At 36.5% G+C, this 24545-nt stretch overlaps 1 protein-coding gene across 1 annotated transcript in view; it reads right to left on the bottom strand.

Moving 5' to 3' along the window:
- Window positions 1–4403: 4403 nt before the first annotated feature.
- The window catches only part of WDR72 (WD repeat domain 72), a 226498-nt gene continuing 206356 nt past the window's right edge, over window positions 4404–24545 (bottom strand). The window contains exons 19-20 of the mRNA XM_061431240.1: window positions 11967–12071; window positions 4404–6738 (exon numbers count right to left, since the gene is read on the bottom strand). Of these exons, the coding sequence (XP_061287224.1) occupies window positions 6683–6738; window positions 11967–12071 (161 nt within the window). The 3' untranslated portion in view covers window positions 4404–6682. The remainder of the gene's footprint in view (window positions 6739–11966; window positions 12072–24545) is intronic.

Below are 24545 nucleotides of genomic sequence, written 5' to 3'. Positions count from 1 at the left end.
GTGTATATTTGCTTGCTATTGGGCACGTTGACCAACCACGTACAAAAAGAACACTCTGAAGAATCCCTCACAAAAGCTACCTGTGCTTACTATCACATGTCCTAGTTCTAGCAAAATGCCAGGAATTAAAGAAAAGCTCACTTCTCTTCAGTTTCTGATACTAAAGGAGGGCCCACTTATTTACATAAAGGTGGTCCTCCTGGTTTCACTTATGCCTGGGTGCAGGAGCCACCTGCTTTTGCAAGGGAGTGACCCTGCCCCCCATCTATGCAATGGCTCAACACTTTCTTTTTGTCTTCTGGCCTCAATCTAGGTGCTCTGGGCCTCTCTGCTCCGAGCCTTCATTTGATTTGCACATAGAACTAACTGGAATGCAGTCACCTCTAGTTAGGACAGTCAGAGAAAATGGCTTCATTTGGATAATGGAAGGAAAATCTCTCCACATTTACTAAATACTTTGACTCCTTAGATATTGCAAAGAATAAAGGGACAGACTTTCACCATTTCCCAATAAAGCTTAGGTAGTAGTGGAATAAAGCAGTGTTTTCTTCCTTTTTCTTCAAAGAAAGGCTTTAGCCTGAGAGAAGGTAAAGAAGGAAGATCCTAGTAAATAAAGAAACAGAAACCTAATACTACCAGCATGTACGAGAGTAGACTATGACTTCTATATTAAGGGAAATGATGAATGTTTTCACACGATGTGAACAGCTTTAGCACAACCTTAAAATAGTATGTTAGAGATATGTGAAGACATAGAGAAATTTGCCTGTACACTTTAAACCTTTTCTCTTCCACAAAGATTTTTAGTAAATATATGCTTTGGTCTAGAGCTCAGAGAATGTGAAAGAAAATTTCTAGCCTTGAGTGTTGCTGCCACCTACATGGCAGGAAGACTACAAACAAAACCTAACCCATTTCCAGACATGCATCAGCCGTAGTATACTTGCTATGAAAACATACTTTAGAAATCCCCAAATTTGTTTCTTTATTTGACTATCCCAATCACAACTGAAGTGATAGTATATACTATTTTGATCTCACTTTGTATCTCAAATTCTTGCAGAAATTGGAGCAAATCGCTTGGTTTAGATTGGTGGGAATACACCAGTTGTATGGAATAAAGGCTGATCCAATGAAATCTTCCTTAATATCAACACAATCCAAAGCGCAACTTGAGCCCTGTGACTATGACTGTCTTAGGTAGAGGATGAAGGCTCCCAATCTTACTGTCTGATAGTTTTCTCTCCCTAATCACACAAGCTCTAAAATACAAAAGGAAGAAATAAGTAAAATGTCTCCTCAGTTGATTGTAGCTACCATGTTCATGGTGCATGCTCAGTTGTGTCTGACTCTGCGATCCTATGGACTATATACTGCCAGGCTCCTCTGTCCATGGGATTTTCCAGGCAAGAAGACTGGAGTAGGTTGCCATTTCCTTCTCCAAGGGATCTTCCTAACCCAGGGACCTAACCTGGGTGTCCTGCATTGACAGGGAGATTCTTTACCACTGAGCCACCTCAGAAGACCCGTTATAACTATGGAAGTGAAAGTGTTAGTTGCTCTGTTGTGTCCAACTATTTGCAACCCCATGGACTGTAGACTACCAGGCTCCTCTGTCCATGGGATTTTCCAAGGGAGAATACTGGAGTAGGCTGCAATTTCCTTTTCCAGGGAACTTCCCAACCCAGGGACTGAACCTGGGTCTCCTGCATTGCAGGCAGTTTATTTACCATCTAAGCCACCAGGGAAGCCCACTATAACTATAAATTGATGCAAATGGAGATAACATAAATGTAAGAAATCTTTAAATATAGATAGGAAAGGTTATTTCTGATAGGAAATGCAGTTGTCACTGCAGAACTATCTCTTTAAAAGTCTAAAGGAAATTTGTGATATGAAGAACATGTCATAGATCTTCTTTTTATCTTGGATGGCATCATCTGAGACTATGATGCTCAGTGACTGAGGCTATGTGAAAACACCTTCTCCCTGGAAAATACACATGTAAGATTGAAAAGCCGATTGATGACTTTACAGATAATTGCAATTAAAATAATTGCTAAGTGAATAAATGATAGGTTTTGTAACCAAGTACCAAGCAATTATTGCTATTACATCATGTTATAAATATTGGCGTTTTGCTGGCACTTGGCACTTTCCAGATTTAGGCATAGTGTTTACTAAACACGTACTAATTATCTTCAGTGTTAAAAACATTGTATCCTTGAATTAAAAGATCACTGCTACATTTACAGTTAGTAACATGTTGAAGACAGAAAGGTTCCCTAAAAAGATAATGAGAAAACATGGTTTGTGGAATTGAAAAAGGCGTTTGGGGAAGCAATGTCAAAAGGAAGCACCATTTGTGCTCAACATTTCCCCCTGTATACTGATAGAAATAAGCCATTTAAAGCATTTTCAATGGTCTGTGACTTTGGTTTTCATATAGTATTAAAAAAGTATATCTTACTATTTGCATGCTTATAGTCATGTGCATGATGATGGAGTTGTCACAATCTATTTACCTGCAATATACTTTCTGGGATAAAAGTTATTTATCCTAGACTTAATGAATAGAGTCTAAGACTAGAAAACAACAAAAAATTCAGTTCAGTTCAGTTCAATCACTCAGTCGTGTCTGACTCTTTGCAACCGCATGAATCGCAGCACACCAGGCCTCCGTGTCCATCACCAACTCCCGGAGTTCACTCAGACTCACATCCATCGAGTCAGTGATGCCATCCAGCCATCTCACCCTCTGTCATCTCCTTCTCCTCCTGCCCCCAATCCCTCCCAGCATCAGAGTCTTTTCCAATGAGTCAACTCTTCACGTGAGGTGGCCAAAGTACTGGAGTTTCAGCTTCAGCATCATTCCTTCCAAAGAAATCCCAGTAATCAAGATAAATGTATTTCAATGGAATATTTATAAAAATCAAAATAATGCAAAAAGCTTGACACTGAAATCTTCAATAAAGTTGGGATCTGCAAAGGTCTGATGAGGGTGAGAGAAGTGAAAGAGGGGTGCCAGGACAGAGCTCACTATAGTCCCTGCCCTGCCAGTGACATGAAATGACACATGCTGTCTTCAAGGGTCACAGTTGAATAAGAGTTTCCCGTGGCATGCTCTTACTGGAATATCTGTTAATTTCCAGTTTACAGTTTTACCATACATGCTATCTGTAGGGTCTTTGTTGATGAAATCAGTGTGAAGTGGTCTGGGGACCACTGAACATGAAGCCATGTAATTTCATCAGAAAGATATCTACTTAACAAAGTTTTAACTTGGCAACTTTTTAAAATTAATTCAAATTAATTTTGAATTAATTTTCACAATTTTGAAAGTATTTTACATTGCTAACTAGGTACATGCTTACAAAGCAATGACTTCCATATGAGATTAGACGCAACTGAGCATTTTACACGTAAAAGGGCATTTTGTGGAGAACCAAAGGATATATAGTACTACATTTAAATAACTGTGTAATAAAAATGTATGCAATATAGAAATTTTAAAACTACATGAATGAGTCCAGTCTATGAAAATAAGACTTTAAAGTCAATTGGAATTAATACATTCTGAGCCTTCATTTAAAACATCTGGTATAAAACTTAAATTTTAAAAGTTCAATTATTATAATGTGCCCTCCAAAGATTGAAGAGAAAGTACATCTTTTCTAAAAAGTTCATATGAATAATTATAAAAGGCTTTTAAATACATCTCACTAGAAGAAAATGTACAAGGAAGGAAGTAAAAAATAACTCAAATACTACCTTGAGATAGAATGTTAATACTTAGTAAAATATTCCCTAGCATTTTTCACTTTCATGCATTGGAGAAGGAAATGGCAGCCCACTCCAGTGTTCTTGCCTGGAGAACCCCAGGGATGGGGAAGCCTGGTGGGCTGCCGTCTATGGGGTCGCACAGAGTCGGACACGACTGAAGCGACTTAGCAGGAGCAGCAGCAGCATTTTTCTAATAGTGAGATGTTCGACGTAGTCTTGACTTAGTTTCTAAAATAGCAACAGAATATTTCAGGCCTGAGGCCACCATTCTATGTTTATAATGCTGTAAATTTTACTATATATTTGAGCTGTTTTACAGTGTTCAGATTGCTTTCCATAAACCACCTCATGGAGGGCCTCTGGACGAGCCCTGTGAGGGAGTTCTCCACATGAATGGGGAAGCGAGGCTCTGAGAAGCAGAGCAGGGACACACTGCCTGGACACATGGCAGTGAAATCTTGACATGTAAACCTAGATTCTTCCCTTATGCAGTATAGCCAGTGTGTGACTCCACAATGCATAACAGATCCCGGCTTGCAAATTTGAAAATATGAATTCCATGGAAGAAAATATATAATTATAAGCGTCATCAAGATTATTACCAGAAAAGAAACTCAGTGTAATTTTCAAATGATTTATTAATTACAGTAACAAGGAAGACTCTGAATACAAACAGTTTCTTTTGCTAATATAATTACTGCATTGTTACCTAAGACTGGATGTACAAAAGGATAAACACTTAGATAAGAGGTAATCAGTTTTGAGTTTCTAGCTGTGGTACCCTATGAGTGTTCTATTTAATTGTGTGGCAATTTACTATTTCAAATTCTCTTTGCAACAGAAATTCCTGAAACATATTGAACATAAGTCAATATCATTATTTTTAAACAGACTAATGGATCTGTATCATAGATACACTTGCACATGGATATTAGGGAATGTTATTTAAGTGTCTATCTCTAAAATTCTCATTTTTAGGAATTAAAAGTTTTTATATTTAATGGTGTTGTTTCCAGAATTCATATTAATAGAAGGAAATTTTAAGGAGTCATTTGATAGGAATTTTTAAATTTTAGCAACTATAAAATGTGATACCAACAAAATCTTAAAAATCTCTTTTAGTGATGCCAGAGTTATGCTACTTCTAATTTCCTATAGCTAGTGACATAATAAAACATTTATCAAGGGTTCAATATTGATTTCCTTGGACCTGAAAAAATGCTTAATATGGCAACTATTTAAACTTATTTTTATTCTTCTTTGAAAAAAGAATAATAGAACATAGCTATAAAAACAAAGAAGTTTATTTTAATAAGCATATTTAATGGTTACAACTACTAAAATTGCCCTTTTGAGAAGATATATCTTTATTTGATATTACTATCATTAAAAATATTTTAGGGAGTACTCCTTGTAATGGCTTTCAGAACCAGTACACAGCATGCAAGAAACTGTTCTATTGCTTAGCTTACTACCTTCCTTTTATTTTGAAATTTGTTCTAAGTGGCTTTTGACAATTCTCAGAGGTTGAGGAAAGTACATACATATATATAATTTTTTCAAAGGATGATAGTTTTCCATCATTATTCATTTAACAATATGTTACTGAAATAAAACTCAAAAGTAATTCCAAGTAATATCATCTTTTAGGGCAAAAAACAACAACAACAACAACAACAACAACACATATTTTTATCTATTTTTAAAAAGTCACAGTCACCTGATGTCTAGTTCTGGTATATTCACTTAGGTCAGTAATTAATTGTAAGGTCCTTAAGGGCAGAGACCACACTATTTCAATTTTATAGTTCTATTCTTTAATCTCCCCCTATACCTTGCTCTTTGCATCCTCCCTTGCACAGAATCTGATGCTGGTGCCCCAAAAAATGTTTGTTGAAGTGACTAGAATTTCCCTATTAGATAGATATATAAAGATATGTATCATATATTTAACATATTAATTCCATTTTTCTATGGATTAGTCAATATTTGTACTCGTGTGCACACTAATAATCTTCTTTGTGATTTTCTATAAATTCAGGAATTATACAATATAAATCACAGCAAATAAATCAGATCACTGAAGGCCTTAATAGATCAGCACTTTATGTCTGTTCCTGTTTATATTGCTTCACATATTTTAGTTTGAGAATTCCTGCTTCTTTCTGGGAATAGAAAGTCAAGCTTCTTTCTGGGAATAGAACTACCAGAGTTTATACTTAATAAGGATGAATCGTGATGTGTTATCAGTAGTTTCCCCTTCCCTAGCTCACATCTATATGGCCAACAAAATAAACCTTTAGCTAAAGACATTAGCCTCTATGTCATTAGAAGTCTAAATTAACTTGACTGCACAAGATTGGTCTCTGTTATATTGTGTATCACTTATTTGGGCTAATTGATGACTAAATGGAATTGGCTACTTTGTTGACAACATTTCATGCTTAAAGATGAGATTTACTATAGGATGATTGATTCAAATTAAAGCATCTACTAAAACATAAATGCCCTCACCTAACAAATCAAACAAATTTGGTAAAGTTTTAGAGTAAGTACATTTAAGCAACATTAAATTTAAAAGCATTGTTTGTTATATTGTTTAAAAGCAAATGGGATTATATAATTCAGGAACTGTAAACTGGAAGAAAAATCTAAAGTGGTATTAAATTTGTGTCTGTGGGCTCTACTTGTTGGAATCACAAAATGACAATGATTTCTTAAAACTAGAGGAATTTGAATATTTTTGATCAGTAATGACTCTGAACAAAGTACTGGCAAATCTACCACAAATTAATAACTAGACTAATAATAACATAGCTTATATATACAATGATAAACAAATGGCATGTTTGGGTTTTCTTAATTTGTCCAAATCCAGTTCCTACCGATGAGGTTACAATTAGCACAGCTTGCAGGAGCACACCTTTTCTATCCATAAATGATGCTTTCGTTTACCTGGAAAGAAAACAGATTATCTTGGGTTATATGGTGAAATGCAGAAAGGGAAGGAGAAAAGAAGGGTAAGAGGAAGGGTGGAAGAGAAAGGAGGATGAAAGGAGGGAGAATATGAAGAAAAATATAAAGCAAGAAAGGGAAGAAGGAAAGAAGAAAGCAATTACTCATAATTTCTACATTTATTTCTCTATATAAATAAAATATTAATATAATAAAGAAATTCTTATAAGCCAAGCCTCAGGTAACTATTTTAATTGCACATCTTATTAATATTTTTTTAATCACTGAGGAAGATCAGCAGTTGTCAACAAGATAAATTGAGTTTGAAATTAATAAATTTCCATAAATTTCAAGCAGTTGAATTGTTCTTGGAGAAGCTCACCATGGCAGTTTTAGGACAAAATGGTATAAATATCAGTTGAAATATGGTTTGAGCTATAGCATTCTTAAAGAGAATGTATTTCTCAGAGTGCAGGCTAAAAAAAAAAAATCACTTGATTAAATTAATTTGACTAGAGCATTGTGCCTCAGTTAACTACTTCTAAACACATTTATATTAATAATGTGACCAATCATAATAACTCCCATTCCTATTGGCAAAAACTCAAAAAGCTGATTATTTACTTTAGGTAAACCAATATTCAATATTGTATTATATATGTATTACATATATATGCCCAGAATTTTATATCCTTTAAAAATTATTAGATTAATGCTTTTTCCCTTTTGGTAAATTATTTAAAATATTGATGTTGTTACACACAACTGGAAGATAGAGCTTACATGTTTTTACCACTGAAATTGTTCTTACTTCTTCTAGAACATTTTTTTTAGCACTAGTCATGAGAAGTGTGTTCTTGAAGGCTATGACTGATGGGCTGCTCACACATTCTACATTTTTTCTGCTTCATGCATCATCATCAGCCATCTCCAACACTCCACTCCTGAATCTGTCCTACTTTCTGTTACCTGATTTTTGCTGGTGATTCATGAGCCAGAATAGTATAAAAAAAAAAAAAAGCTTCGCTTTTCACAATGTAGTATCCTCTACGAAACAGTAAGAAACCTAGTTTTATTCATCAGATTCATGCAAATATAATATTGATTAACAATGATGTATGTAGATATACACACATAACGTGCTATATAAAAACCACTAAAATGTTCTGTTAATGGCAGAATGCATACTGATTATAAACTACTTCAGAATGACATAAAAATGCTTATCTGAAAATGCATTTTTTTTGTACTTCCAAACCCTTCTTTGTCACTATTATTTTCAGCTGAAGCCACATTTAAGTGCACTATCCCTGGTGCACTAGTAAGTAAAATGCTTAGTTTTCCAAGCCAATAAGCTGATAAAAGCTCAAGGTTTCTCATTAACACTTGTATAAAATTTGTGAACCTCACACCATATTTTTTAAGATAAGGGGCCAAGAACATGTTTTTTTTAATATTCTGGAGATCAGGGATTGGACTATATACAATCACTGTGCATTAAACAGTTAATAAGAAGTTAGCCAACAAAATACTAAACTGAACTATTTTTGTGATAACATCTTTCAGATTCAGAAGTGACCAGGGCTTAAAGAACCAAAGAAAGAAAGCCTAATGGCCCTAAAAACACAAAAAAGGGAGCTGTAAGTTCACATGTTGTCTCAGTGCTTCTATTACTAGACATCAAAGTTATTCCCACAGGTTCCAGGAATGTATATATGCTGGTGAAGAAGCCAGTAGACTTCACAGAATCTAAGCCAGAAACTTCAATCTGGGATTCACCTGTGAGTCAAAAGTCTTTGCTAATGAATTATTCCAAAGAAAAGACACTGCTGAGGGAGACTTTAACCTATCAGACAAGACCTCCAGGTTCACTGGCAGGGTCAGAGTAACAAGAATGCTGTGGTCTAAAGCTGCTTTGCCCAACCTTAATGGACTGCAGGCACTCACCTGGGTATTCAACTTGAACCAATAAAGAGATCACAATGGCATGATGAATAAGGTAGAGCCCTCTAGAGGAGGTGAATGACCACTCCACCAGGCATCTAAATTGTGACCTATATGCAAGCTCCAGCCCATTTACAAATGGGTCATCCCAGCTGGTGAAGCAGTGATGTCAACGAAAAAATAATCTACATACTGAATTAAAATCCATTTTGTTCAAAGATAATTCACAAAGTCAATCTTACTGTTTTATATAAATTCTAAAAATTTGATTTTATTACTGGCATTTTTAAATGCTCCATCAACAGTTTAAAAATTTCAACTTCATTAAAAAAAAATTAGTTTCTCTGCACTGTAAGTTTCTTATTCCTTGCAGATGCAAACTAGTTGATAGGAGCAATATAAAGCTATGTAAGTTTCAGTAAAATAATGTTTTAGAGGATTTGCCAAGAAAAGACTTTACTTGGAGAGAACAATATATGATGCAATACTCTTGAACTGTGCTTGAGTAGAAAAATGATTTTGTTTTCACTTTCTGGATGCTGTTTGAACAACTGGCATATTCATTAAAAATGATGTAATAAATATAGTAGTTATTTAGAACTGCATAAATAAAGCCATGTAAGGTCAATATCCATTAAAGGCCAAAGACTGATCACATCCACCTTTGTAACTAGGGGATTTGCATGTATATGAAAGTGCTAAAAATAATTTTAAGTGAAATATTCCAGGTGAAAATGGTAAGATTAGCTCATTCAGATTTAAATATGCTTCTTTCCATACAAGAAATAATGAATATAATGATGCAGTTATAAGCTTAGCTACCAAAGCACTTCTACTGTTTTGAGGACATCTTCTCAAACCTTACCACTTAAAGATCCCAAATTTTATTTTTTTCTTCTAACAAAGGTGGTTTAACATGCTTTCCAGAGCAACACCACCTATACATGGTAAATAGAGGTCACTAGACCACCAAAGTAATGTTTTTACTTTTGGAGCTCTACATTTGAATGACTTGATATTTTGAAGTTGATTTTTGGACGTTGAGAAGTGGCCAGTCATATTTTCATGGTTCAAGGGAAGTCCCACCATGCCACCAATTTCACAAATCTCCCTTCATGTTCAGTTTTAAGAATTTTGTTTCTCAAATGCTCATACTTCAAGGAAATGCACTCTATCATCAAAATCTTTCTTACTAAACAAGCATCTCTGTCAGAAGTGTCTTAATTTCTTATCACAGAATTTTATCCACACGAGGAGCAATAAATAATTCATGCCTCTGCCTCTTTGTTGTGTGTCCCTGAACTGCACAGAGCTGCGAGGCTGACAGCTGTGTCAGGACAAGCACCAAGGATCTGACATGACAAGTGACTAACAAGTTTCTTTCAGTTCATAGAGAAGGAAGACAATGGCCCAAAGTGCAGAAAGAAACCTTGAAACAAAATAAAACTGCTTCTTTCTTTTTACCTAAGTGTTTGCTATGAGCTTATTTCCACCCCACAAGCCCTGGTCATTTTATAGGACTGCCCAGCCCCCTTTATTCCTCACACTCGCTTGGCCATTTACGCCCGGCCACGGATCAATATGAGCAATTCTTGGAGAAATACGATGTCTCCATGACAACCAAGCCACAAATTCTCAGTGGAAGGCAGTGAGACCAGTAGTGAACTCTCCAGAGGTTTCTAGGCCTATAAGGCTAGATGTCTTAAAATGCAGGAATGGACAGAAGAAAAAGCCAGAGTAATTCATTCTTTATTACCAGTTTAATGATGTCCAATGTATAGAATGGTACTCACTTTTTAAGTTAAGATTCTTTATCAACACTTCTGTTTTCTAATTGATCTTTCTTTTTTGATATATCCTTTTGTTTATGCCAATCAGATAGACTGTGCTATATTTGAATATCACCACAATTACACTCATACTGAGGGACAATCGAAATTTATTCTACTTTTAAAACAGCATAAAGCTGATCTATTCTTGCAAAAAAAGCCCAATGAACACTTCAGTAAAAACTTCACTCATGGATTTAACTGCCTGATAAGGTGATTGATAGAAAACTGTTGATTAACACAGTTTAAAAACCTAGTCAAAATCAGACAATTGTAGTCAGAACTAAAAGTAATTTTAAAATGCTACCACTACTCTCTCCCTTTTCACGTGGGACACATCTATAAGGCAGTGGGTGGGGCTGTTGTGCTGATGAAAAATTTCTGTCATTGCTAAAGACGCCATTTCTCAGTCCATGGATGCTGAGGCAGAAGTGTGGCTGAGAACAGACACACAGCAGCAGTCCGTCTTTTGAGGAATCTTGGTGTAGTGGAGGGGACGGAAATACAAGCCATTGCCACTGGGCCAACTGGGGTTCCAAGATGACTTAGGGGACCTGACATAGATTGCAGGCTGCACCTTTCACTGAAAATTAAATCTCAGTAGCTCTCCTCGGGGAAGGATCAGGGGACTGTTTGCAGCTGCCCCCTGTCAGCGAAGGCTACAAGATTTGGAAATCTCTTAACTAAGCTGACAGACCACAGAGAGGATGAATCAAAAATCTGATACATGGATCAGCACACAAAGATGCGAGAGGGTAGAGGGTACACAGCAGCCAGAGAAAACAGCAAAGAAAAATGTTCAGGGAGGGAAGATAGTTAAATCGCTCATGGTAATAAGGCATCTTCTAGCATTTAATGGTTTTGTAGTGAGCCAGGAATTGTCTTTCAACTCTCTTAAGTTTTTTGTTTCCCCTTTTAATTAATTCGTTGTTAAGACTAGGCAGGCTTCAAAACAAAACAGAAAGAAAAACTCATGCTTAAGTTTTCTTGGACATATCCTTCCAGTACATTTCTGTCTATTCTTTCTATAAAGAAAATACAAACATCAGTAACCTGGACAGAGGGTAAATTTTATTGAATGCTTTCTCTTTTCTCCCTAATTCTCCACTTCCTCTTGATCCCATCATTTGAAATATTTTAAAATGTTGCTATTTCTCAAGTTTCCAACCTCTGCCTCTATTAACCAGTTTAGCCTAAAATTGATGATAATGAACTAATAGTGTCAGCTTCCCTTCTCAGTCATAAAGCCTTTGTACTTCCTCCAACTGAATTCTTGATGAAAGAGGAAAAGATAACAGCTCCACACTGTGACCCCTGGAGGTGACCATTAATTTGACAGTGCAGCTGCTAAAAGAAAACAGCATTACAATGTCCTCTCCCCCCACCCCCTTCCAAGGACCCCAAAGCTGTGTCAAATTTATCATTTATACTTGACTATTTTTAAATGGCTTTCACCTGGACTCTCAGACTCTTCCAAGACACATCTGTCAGGCATGTCCTCGGTGTCTTGGAAGTTTGCCGAGTTTGAGTTGCTGTCATGCTTGACCGAACTGACTGGAGCTATTAAAAAAGAGAGAGAGCAAAGAAAGAGAAAAAGGGCAATGAGAAAGTAGTAATAAACACCATTAAACATTTCCTTTCATTTCCACAGATATTTCCAGGGACACACTACATAAACACAAATAATAAATTGAAATAAAATGTATCCTCTAAGTACGTATTGGCAGACGTGTAATTAGTTGAAAATCTATAGATGAGACTTTATCTTAGAAGAAAAATAAGTTCGTAGCATCAGCTTAAAAGCTACAAAGTAACAAAGTGATCCCTTCGAAACAGAAAGCATATTTTTAATGCATAAATCTAAAAGAGTATAGTCAATTAACAGCAACAGGACCAGCTCTGTCCTGGTGCAGCGGTTCTTTTTGTCACATAAATCACAGTGGATGAACACTTTTCATGCATTTTGGTTTTCTTTCATCAAATTAAAAATGATGGTTCCAAACACAAATAAAAAAATCCCTATAAAAATAAATTTTAAAAGATAGGATAAATACATTGCAAATGATAATAAGGAGAGGTGGTCTTTTGAATGGCAGGTCTTCACACAACTACAATGAGATATTTTCTGAGTAGGAATTATGCACAGAAACAAAAGCGAAAATAGGAATATAAAATTTCCTATAAACACATTACAACTACTAGCTCTGTTAGAGAAGCACAGGCTTAAGTTTCCACATTTTTCTACAAGTAACATATTTCCCTATTATATTTCTTCAAGGAATCACTTAATCAGGAAAAGCAGATGTGGTCTTCATGAAGACACTCTGAATAACAAAACAAAGCAAGCCTTAAATAATATAAATTATGTCATACTCATCTAAAGCCAAGCAGTAGGACTTTTGTCTGTCACAGATTTCTTTGGTGAAAATTACCACTGTCTCCTCAGGTCCTGATAACACACACAACATATTATTTATAAGCCATAAATGCAATAGAGGAAATATATATTTATGTCATAATATGTTTATATATATCTTTAGCATAGATATTTAACAAGAAATAATCTGTTGGCCCAGGGCAGTGGGCTGGCTGCTGTTTGTAAGCCTCCCTTAGGAGATGAGGGAGCAAATGCAGAGGCTAGAGCTTGTGTTACTTCACACATTCAATAAGTGATGCAGAGGGCTGCCTGAGGGCCAAAGTAGCCTTAGGAGAGCTCACACCTCCCAGACTCCTGTCTTGTTTTCATGGACTGTGCATAGCAGTGGTACCCATAACCTGAAACCCATAAACACACATTTAAAGGAGACCAGTGACATGTTTCTGTTCTAAATATCCTCTCCAGTTTCACCCACCCTCTCAGAATACCAATAATGCCGCTTTGTTGTGTGGAAGGGCAAGCACAGAATTAGAATTCACTTTTTATTTGGGAATAAAATATGAGAAAAACTATATCTGATTTTGAATAAATATGCACAACTTTTCATTTTGAGTTCTCTGAAAACAAACATGGAAGTAGGTACCACGTCTGTTTTGTTCACCTGTGTATGCCCTAGGCTATGGAAAGTATTCTTAAGGATTTGTGTGATGAGTAAATAGATAAACAAATGAATGAAGCAGAGGTACCATACTGGATGTCCTTCTGATTCAAGAGTATATATGCTGTATCTTCAGCTTGACCTGTTCAGCTTCTTGTTTAGGCCCACTTGAGATGAAAGATGTATATTTACAAAGTGGTGGTGTTGGGCTAGTCCATGACTTGGAAGGAGAGCTAAGTAGTGTGTATGGTGGTGTTGGGTTAGTCCATGACTTGGAAGGAGAGCTAAGTAGCGTGTATGGTGGTGTTGGGTTAGTCCATGACTTGGAAGGAGAGCTAAGTAGCGTGTATGGCCCGTGTAGTTATTTTGCTGTCACTGCTTTTAGTTTTCCTCAGTTTGGATCATACTTCAGTTTACTTCTGAATCCATAGATTTTTTTGAAATGTTTAAGTGGAATAATTAAATGCATCAAAGTTGCAGAATACTATTACATTGGTCAAAATTTTCTGGTTTACTTTCTTGATTTTTTTAATATTTATATATCTTGTTAATTTTCTGAGATACTTCTGTTGGTATTTATAATGGGGAATTAACCATAAAACTGACAGAAAATGAAGCAGCATCTGTGTTTACTTGGGTAAACATATCATACTTGTCATCCCACACATTATTCTTTCATCTAAAACTTGCATCTATTCATTTATCTAATCATTCCTCCAAAACGCTCTTCTAGATACAGGGGCCTCAAAGAGCTGAAGAGAGCATGGTATTAGAACAACAAAGTCCATGCCTACCACCAGATTTAGTGGCAATAAAGTAGTCCCAGGATGAACTGACATTCCAGATCTTTCAATAAAACAGGAAAGTTAGATGTATCAATAGTTTTAGCTGCATGAACTTTATTTAACTCACACTATAAGGTACCTTTGCAGGTATTTTTGTCTCCACAAAGATTTTGGAGGGTGTTGTTTGTGGCGGGGGGAGTAGAGTAGAGTAGTAGAATAGAGTAATAGAGTAGAAAGGGTTGTTCATTAGATGTTTGGCTTAATTGCATTTTTGCTTCCAAATTGGAGAGATGGTACAAGATTTGCCCTTTAGTTTTTATTGGGTAGCTTACAGAGTATCCGGTTAAATTCACTGTGGAAGAAATTCTTACATTCTATCAATTAGGAACAATAGACATTGAAGAGGTTAATTACTGCCATTCCACCTTTTTTTTTGATAGGCCAGTGTTTGCAATTATTCTTTTGGGTGTTTCTTGTGATGTGTGACGTTTCGTCATTTAACTCTGACATGATGTGTGGCCTAGGCTTCTCTAGTGAATAATTTAAAAAATGATGAAATAAAAAAAAATATTGATCTGGTGATTATCAGGCACAGGGTAGAGCTCTGTGCTAGATCATGTGAGGGGATGAAAAAGTGAGGCATTTCTAAGGTGCCCACATACAACTTGTGATATAGTTGAGTTACAATAGAAACTAACTAATAGGAGCATTAGAGAGAATATTCCAAGAGTAACATGGTTTTTAAGGAATGCAGAGGTGATTCTCCTGCAATAGGGTGTGTTAGGAAGTGAAATTTGAATTAAATCTCATTGAGAAGTAATATGAGTAGCCCAAAAGGAGCTTGTTCTCTGCAAAAGGAAAAGATGTGAACTCAAGCCTGGCCAAAGAAATACAGTAGCCTGGTGTCACAGATATATTTAACAGAGTATTGCTGCCTACTTTTGTATGTATTTTTAATGAATTCTCCTTACACTTTGCTTTGAGCTTTCCCTGAATTGCTGTTGTGGCGAATTCCTCTCACCTGTAGAAGTTAGCTATAGACAGGTTTTTCCTTGCCGTAGATAGTCGATAATTTGATCTTTACGATGGTGGGCCCATTTATCACAGTAAGTTGTCCTTTCACTATACATATTGACTTTTGTTTATCAATACTAAAGTCCATTTGTAGCTCATCACTAAAGTTCTTGGATATTTTCAGTAGTTTTTGAAGATGCATTTTAGAGCTTGGCAGAGAGGTACTTTTGACATCAATATAGTGCAAATGGTTGCTAGGCTCATCCTTAACTTAAAATCAACTGTTTATTTCCTCTGTAATGCATTCTGAAATAGTCTACATTTGGGGGGTGAGAGGCAAGAAAGATAAACATTCTTTGACAGTTCTACCACTGAAAGATGTAAGGTGTTCCATTTACTCATCACACACCTCAAAATATTGACAACTACAAGGCTGGTGTTCTAAATATCTTTGTAGTACCTTTGGAAGCTAGATAGAGGAGAAAGTCCATGTACTTGGTAAAGATGCCTTTGACTATGGTGTGCTTAATTATTAGTGTTAAAGAAATTCCTAAAGAAATAAATGGTTCAACTGTAGACAATACAAAATAAGTAGGTTTTAAATTACACTTAAGAACATATAATGGAAAAGCACGGAAAATTTTATGACAAGGACTCTACAGAAGAATTTACTGAAACAAATATAGCGACAGGGTCAGCAGTGGTTATGCTCTTTTGAAAAATCAAAGTGTTAGTCACTCAGTCATATACAACTCTTTTTGACTCCATAGACTGTAACTCCACTGTCCATGGATTCTCCAGGCAAGAACACTGGAGTGGGTCGCCATTTCCTTCTCCAGGGTATCTTCCCAACCCAGGGATTGAACCCAGAGATCGAACCCAGTTCTCTTGCATTGCAGGCAAATTCTTCACTGTCTTAGCCACTATGGTATGCTCCTTTACCTCTCTCTGTTCTCTATTTTGGTTTCAGTTAATGTGTAAAAATTCCTTCCTGCCTTTTCTCATCATTTGCAGAAATGCAAATATTCATTAAAATTTGAAGATGGCTAGGTCAAGGCAACAAACAACTTCAAGAAACATCCTCCCCATTCATAGTGAGAGAATGACCACTGGGAAGAATCTCCATCATCTCCACAAACAGTAGTTGATTCTTGCATGCTGGGCCAGGACTGTAGTATATACAGAGCCTTTGTTAAAAATCCATATCAATCACAGTGTGAATAAAATTTGTAATGCAAATAATGTTTTCAATATGATGACTTATAAGTGATTGAAAAATAAATCCCATCTGGTATATGTATGGAGTTTGGGGAAGTACTGGAGATAGTGATATGAAAATCATTAACAAAAATATAACAGTTTGAAATGCTGGTCAATGGAGTAGAATAAACCATTATAGTAGCAGATAAAACTCAGACAAAAATCTTATTTGCATCTTATTCAAAGGCATAAAAATAATGCACAGGTTGCAGAGGTCAAGAAAGACTAAAACTCTGCTCAATTAGGAATGAGTAGTGGAAAAGAAGTCAAAGACCTGAGTTACAATCTACCAGCTCAACGTGGTGGCCAAGAATTGATCACTTCCTTTGCTGATAATTTAGATGTCTTCTCAATAATAAGAAATCACTGTGAATAAATTTTAAAAATCTTTCTGTAGGTTAAGAAAGAAAAACTACAATAAGTTCAAGTAGAATTAAACACTCACTAGTGCAACCCTGACTGATCACAAGAAAACTGCAATAGGTTTTAAATTAGAAGGAGGGATAATCAGTGAAAAGACTGTAAGTGATAACACTAAGGTTGGAAACAAAGAAGATATCATTTGAACAGACCACAGATTCAGTTCACAGAGTGATTCTCTCTGGACAGATGTCTTATCAGAAAAACATATGTAGCTAAAGAGCTATGTACATATTACCCCTACTTAAAGAGTATCTACTGAGATAAACAAGTGATAGGACCTCCTGATTATATTTAAATAGCAACAGCTACATCCTGCATCAGACCTCAGGCTTACTTTGTGTTCAGTGTAGACTGGAGACTGGGAAAAAAACAAACAAACATATACTAATGCCTAGAAATAAATAAAATATCTAGTGCTGCTTTATAACTAAGAAATAACTTTTATGGACAAGTTCAGCAAAATGAGTTAAGATTAGATTTATGTGTTTTATTATCTTTCTGCAAGTATAATCTGACACAGAATATTATTTTCTTGGTGATAATTTCTAGTGTGAATTGCTTTAAGCATGAGATATTTTGGGATACATATAATACATAAACACAGAAGATCAAATTATTTACTATCCAAGGGAAAAAATTGTTGTCTCTAGCCAGTCTCTACAGTGAGGTGTATAACTAGGTGTCTAATTTGACGGAAGATAAATGGGGATGAGAAAGTAGTATTAGTTGGTTACTTCATCTTTTAAAATAATGTTTATTCCTCTAAGATATAAAAGTTTTCCTGTTATCCAGGAAGTTTGAGCAATAGGCTGCTTTGGTAAGGCTGATAAATAAGAAAGTACATCTAGCCTAATGCAAGATACAAGACAGATACTTGAACCATTTATGAAATTACTGAGTAAAACTGCTAACAGGAATTTTTAAGAATTAAAAAAGCAATAACTAATTTCACCTGTAGTTGAAGGGAAAACTCTTAAGGTCAGGCATTGGGTAAAATAAAATTCCTCATTTCTTTATTACCCAAATATAAGAAATTGGTGATGGACAGGGAAGCCTGGTGCACTGCAGTCCATGGGGTCACAAAGATCTGGACGTGACTGAGCCACTTAACTGAACCAAAATATATGTTTTAATTGAAGCAAAGATGAATACCAACGACTTCCTTACAGAGATGAATTCTTAGTTCCCCAGGGTGGGGGTGGGGGGCATGATGTACTGGCAAAAAGCTTAATTAATAGGACCCAGAAAATATATTTTTCATTCCACTTCTGTTCCTAATAGTATGACCTTGATCTTGTCCTTTCACTTACCTGGACTCTGGTGCTTTCACTAATAAAGTGAGAGAATTGGACTGGACAACTTCCTTGACATATTCCTGTCCTGAGACCTGAATATTTTGCCAGTTAAGAATCCAAGACCAACTGACCACTGAGTATATCACTGAATAGGATACAAAGAGTATAAGTGACTACTAGAGTAATCTTAGAAATAATGAAGGCTTTTGAGGCCCTTTCTGAGTTAAAATTGCTATTTTCCTATAAGTGATTTCATCTGACTGAGGGACAGAGGAAATCAGGGCAACTTCAGAGAGATGCTTGGATGACTGTAATGCCAGGGTGAGGGGGCCCTATTGAAAGATGACGAAGCCAGAACTGAGCCTGATGGTGGTAGTGGTTTAGTCGCTAAGTCGTGTCCAACTCTTGCAACCCCATGGACTGTACCCTGCAAGGTTCGTCCATCCATGGGATTCTCCGGTCAAGAATACTGAAGTGGGTTGCCATTTCCTTCTTCAAGAACTGAGGCTGCAGTATGGCTATTCCTGAGAACAAACACAGTGACACCTTGGCACAGAAGCATCTATCAGATGTTTGCCAATGGTGTAAAACAAATCTTTAAAACCAAACTTTAAAAAAATAAGTTATATCTCTCAAACAATCTGGCAAATATGAACTTCAGCACAAGATGAATCAACCTAAACTAAATTAATTGGATCCATGAAATAATTGCAAGAAGCAAAACTGCAGTGGAAAAAACCCTGGTGTGGAAGTTAGGTCTGGACTGGGTTAGGCTGAAATGGCATGAGCCTCCTCTGAAGACTTGGCTTCAGGACTCCAAACATGAAGAGGTTCTCAATAGTTGTTTGAATGCATATGGTTATAGAGATGTGGTGCTCCTGTGGAATAGTCTTCTCCTCCTGTCAAATCTCTAAGGGGAGAATCAAGAGAACCCAATTTTTTTTTATTCTTTTTTTATGTAAAACTGAAGCCCATGAAGTGATTTGTCTTAGTCAAGCCTAGCATGAAAACCAACTCTAATCAAATTGTTTAAACTCTCAGCTGAAACAGACTGTAAAGACATTTGGATGCAGGATGGGGAAAGTATGAAGAAGGAAATGTGTAGTTTGGGAAATAGAAAAGGAAAGAACCAGGAACAATGCAAACTTCTCTCCTATTTCTGTTGCATTTCCTCACCCTCTAAGGCAGTTCCTAGAGTTACCTATGAGAAGTTTGTCTGGAGTTCTTTATGTGTCCTTTAGAGTACCTTTTCCTTGGCAAGGAGTGTTCCAGGGAGAAAAGTGGTGAGTGGATGAGTAAGCACTTTTTTCTTTTTTATCATCAAATCAAAAATAATTTCTACAGCTTTGGTCCCTGGTCAATACTGAGTAAATTCAGAGTGGAAATAATCTAGGGAAATATTACATATTATTATTTTTGTATTTATCTAAAATTTGGTAAAGGTAATTTCTTAATGCAGGAAATAAACTGGTCAAATCAGCAAGCTCAATTTCAGCTTTATACAGTAAACCATAGAGATAATTATTTAAGACAAAGGGACTCAGCAACATTTTATTTGAAAGGACCCCTTCATCACTGAAAGGATGTACAGGTGATGGAATAGCTCTAAGAAAGTCTAGAAATTAACTCTTACACTATTCATGCAGTTTAGATTTTGTAAAAGTCATTTGACTTTTCTTATAAGGACAAAACCCTGTGCATTTTTACTGTTCAGAAATTCAAGAAATTGAAAGCAGGAATAAATTTCAAAGAAGAAAACAAATGGATTCCCTCCCATATATTGATAAATTGAAGAACAGTCAGTAAAGGGAGAATTCTAAGAGGAATTTGTAGTACACTTCCCAGCTTGCATTTGAAAATTTAGAAGAAGGTCAGGAAAACAAAAGAGACCCTTCAATCAAAAGAGCCTCATGCTAGCATTTGAGACTAGAGATAAACATGATTTATATATGAACTTAAGATAAGGATTCACAGCATAGGGCAATTTAAACCAGAACAAAGTCTACAGTTATCCATAAGGAAAAATACCAAAATATTTTTCTCTAGAATCAGTGGGAGAAGAAACTGTCAAATGGCACTACCACTGGAATTTGTAAGAGCAGCAACCTTTCCATAGGCTGAACCTAAAAAGACACCATCAGCATGGAGAAAACGATTGGCAGGCAGTCTCAAATTCCCAGCTGATAGCTGTCTCTGTCTCAAGGGAAAATGCTTGTCTCAGATGGTTAGTCAAGTGTCAGAGCTCTTTCATCTCCTAGGTAGGAAATGGAAAATAAGGAAATCAAATTATCTAGACTATGCCTTCATTTTCTGATTCTTTGTCAACATTAAGAAGGATGCAAGGAAGAAAAGGTCTGAGTTACCATATTTTGTATCATTAGGCTTGGTACTCTGAATGTGATTTATTTTTATTTGAATGACATCAAAATGGCATGTTAGTGTATGTACTAGAGAACTTATTGAAATTGAATTGAAGTCATGTATGGATGATAATAATGTGCTTTACCACTGTATTATAATATAGTCAGTAGCAACCATTACTCTTCTCCCACATCTACTCACACCAGACATAGAAAATATAAGCGGTCCATTGGCACTGACTGCCTCTTATGTCAGGCACATAAAGTGGAGCCATGCATTTAAAAATATTAATTTTGCTGGGGGATAAATAATGGAAAGTTGCCTTTTCAAATCCTCAGGCTGTGTCACTGCATAACACTCAGTATTTGTACTAGTATCTCCAAAAGATGGTTATAATACAATAGAATACAAATATAACTTTGGTAAGTAGTAGAGTTTGGAGAAGGCAATGGCAACCCACTCCAGTACTCTTGCCTGGAAAATCCCATGGATGGAGGAGCCTGGTAGGGTCGACCCCTCCATGGGGTCGCTAAGAGTCGGGCATGACTGAAGCGACTTAGCAGCAGCAGCAGCAAGTAGTAGAGAGTCTCATTTTGATACCAGACAAGCTATTTCCGTCTATAAATAAAGGATAAAGGAAACACACCTAAAGAAGCAAAGTTTTAAATAGCAAACATGCAGTGGGTAAAAGGAAATCAGCAAATATAATCTAATGAGACTTTTGGAAAACTAGGTTTGATATAAAAGAGATGCTAAAATTACAGAACTAAGAAACAGGAAACAAAAGCTTAGAGACAAGCAGATATTTCTAGATAAGAAAGTATAAACGAATGTCCTGATTAGTGTAAAACATTTCTCTTAATAGGTTGTTACAAATTATTTTGAAGAATATGTGGTAAAACCTTCAGAACTACAGGTGAAGCTAAAGGTTCCTGAATTATAAAATGTTAGGTTGATTAGATTAATTATAGATAACAATGGTAAGGTTGAATCATTGGTAATACATGCTACATACACATTTCAGTACAAAATTCTGGAAAACATTCAAAATAAAAACATGATCCAAAATATATGTAACAAGAACATGACTGAGCTATCATATGTTATGACTAAGGACATTGTTGCTGTTATTTGGTCACTCAGTTGCTCATGTCCAACTCTTTGGGACCCTATGGACTGTATCCAGCCAGGCTCCTCTGTCCATGGGATTTCCCAGGCAAGAATACTGGAGTGCGTTGCCATTTCCTCCTCCAGGGGATCTTCCCGACCCAGGGATCAAACCTGTGTCTTCTGCATTGCCAGGTGGACTCTTTGCCACTGAGCCACCAGGGAAACCCCTAAGGACATTAGGTCAAACTACAAATGTGAACAAATAGCTAATATAAGCCTGACATTTTAGGAAGGGAATGATCAACATGATAAACTAACCACAAGAAAACCAACTAACAAACCCAGGGGGCTTCTGCACCTGGAACCCTGCATGTATCTCCAGTGACTACAGCCAGTCTAGGACATAGTGGAATTTAAGAGGCCAACCAAAGGTCCGGGAGCAAGTTGAGGGCAGGAGAATTTATGTACTATCAAAATATCTCAAGAAGAAATTAGGAAGACTGAGACTCCAGGAGGAGAAGGGAGTGACAGAGGATGAGATGGTTCGATGGCATCACCAACTCAAGGAACATGAGTCTGAGCAAACGCCAGGAGATAGTGAAGGATAGGGAAGCCTGGCATGCTGCAGTCCATGGGGGTCAAAAAAAATCAGACATGACTTAGCAACTGAACAACAACAACAAGGACTCCAGAAAGGAAGTAAATCTGAAGAAGAAAGTGACCAATATTTGTAAAATTGCCAAGAAACTCTCTATATCTACCACCACTGTTACTCACCTCCAGTTCCTCCAACTCTTCAAGAAGCTTATACTCCCACCCTACTCTCCATCACGCCTGTATTTTTATAGCTTGATAAGAAGTGTCTCTCCCTGCAGTAATTCTTTAAACTGAAACAAGTCATGTCCCTAAGGCCATGGTCTGGCCATGTAGCTTCTATGTAAAAAGTCTGTAATCGTCTCTATTCAGTCAGCAATGGGAAATTCTGGAGCCATGGATTGGCAAGGACTTTTAGGACACAGTCTCAACTCATGTTTAGAGGCTTCTCACTAGATTCTGCCCCCACCTTAGACTTTGATATTATACACTACAGCTGGACAGGGCTCACTGTCTCCTGGATGTGCCATTTATTTTCTACATTGGTGCTTTGTTTAGGTTCCCACCTTGAGATATCCTCTCTCACACCAAGCTCTAGTTCTCTGCTTGCCCAAAACTCCCCCTTATTAAAAACTCAGCTCAAATTCTGTCTCTCATTTAGTCTTCAACAACCTAAAATTAACATCAGTTTTTCTCCCCTCTTCTGTGTTTCCTAGCATTTTATTGGCCTGTGTTATTCTTCTTATCCCATTCTTTGGTTCTCTCGTCTGACTACCTCACTGGTCTACATTAATAGGGAAGCCAGCTATTTCAGACACATCCTGCTATTTTGAGGCTGATGCCATCAAGGCAACTTTGCTTCTCCAGAACAGAACCTCTGGTGCTGCAATCAGAAGACTGGGCTAGAAGAACCATAGGGCTGACCTAGTGTGTCCACGTCTGTAATTCTTAGCTTATCTCTGGCTGTTGGAAATTTATAATTAGTATGCTTCCCAGGTGGCTCTGGTGGTAAAGAACCCACCTGCCAATGCAGGAGGCATAACGAGATGTAAGTTCGATCCCTAGGTTGGGAAGATCCCCTGGAAAAGGGAATGGCAACACACTCCAGGCATTCTTGCTTGGAGAATCACATGGACAGAGGAGCCTGGGGGGTTACAATCCATAGAGTCGCAAAGAATCGGACATGACTGAAGCAACTTAGCACACAGGCACACGCTTGCTTCACAAACATGATGATCATGGGACAGCTTACTTATGGACAGCAATGGCTAAGAAGTCTGCTTTCTCAGCAGTGATGAGGTTATGTAGACAATGGTGGGCCATGTTAAGCAAGATCTCTAGGCCATAGCATCATTTATACAACACTCACTTTCATTCCCTTCAAGGAACTTCATAAAATAAGAATCATACATTGCAAAATACTATGCCTGCCCGACAACAGAAAATGCACTGATTTCCACTTTCTTTTCCTTACCCTCATAAATCATAAAGTTAAATTTCCCCTAGGGACTTCCTTCCTCTGAACTCAATGTACAGGCATAAAACAAATTTTGTTCTCACAGGACATCCCATTTTTGTTTCATTAGTTCAAGGAAAGGGTCACTCAATTTTTAAAGCATTTGGTTTGATCTTTACTATGATTCATGCCATCTAACATCCACAGACACACTCTATATACTGAAATGTTTCTTATATATAAAATGTGTCTCCACGGACACCATAATAGTGGTACCTTCACATAAAATACGCAAAAACTGCCTTTCAAGCGCATAAGTTCAGAAAAGGTGATCAGAAATAGAAAATACTTATTATTGAATAGTTAAACAATTATTATTTTGCCCGAGTTCCTATTCCAAGATAGACTTTTTTATTTTCTTTTTACAAACTGCTTTCCTGGAAATGTGGGTAGAAATACTCTTAACCATTTCCCCCAAATATGAGACCTAAAATTATTCTCATTCTATTTTACACATTTTTATTCTGTGTGTAACCATCTCATTGATATTTCATTCTACAGAGAGGGAGGTGATAAAAATTTTTATTAATGTAATAAAGGAAAAAGAAATAAAGATGATTTGTCATAATTTAACTAGATAAAATGAATTCTTATGATCTTAATGTAAGAACAGACTATGATCTCTAAAGAAATACTGAATT

The sequence above is a fragment of the Bos javanicus genome, chromosome 10 (assembly GCF_032452875.1).
Source record: "Bos javanicus breed banteng chromosome 10, ARS-OSU_banteng_1.0, whole genome shotgun sequence".
In the NCBI taxonomy this organism is placed as follows: domain Eukaryota; kingdom Metazoa; phylum Chordata; class Mammalia; order Artiodactyla; family Bovidae; genus Bos; species Bos javanicus.
The sequence above is the reverse complement of the archived record's forward strand: the minus strand, read 5'-3'. Positions and strand labels throughout refer to the sequence as shown.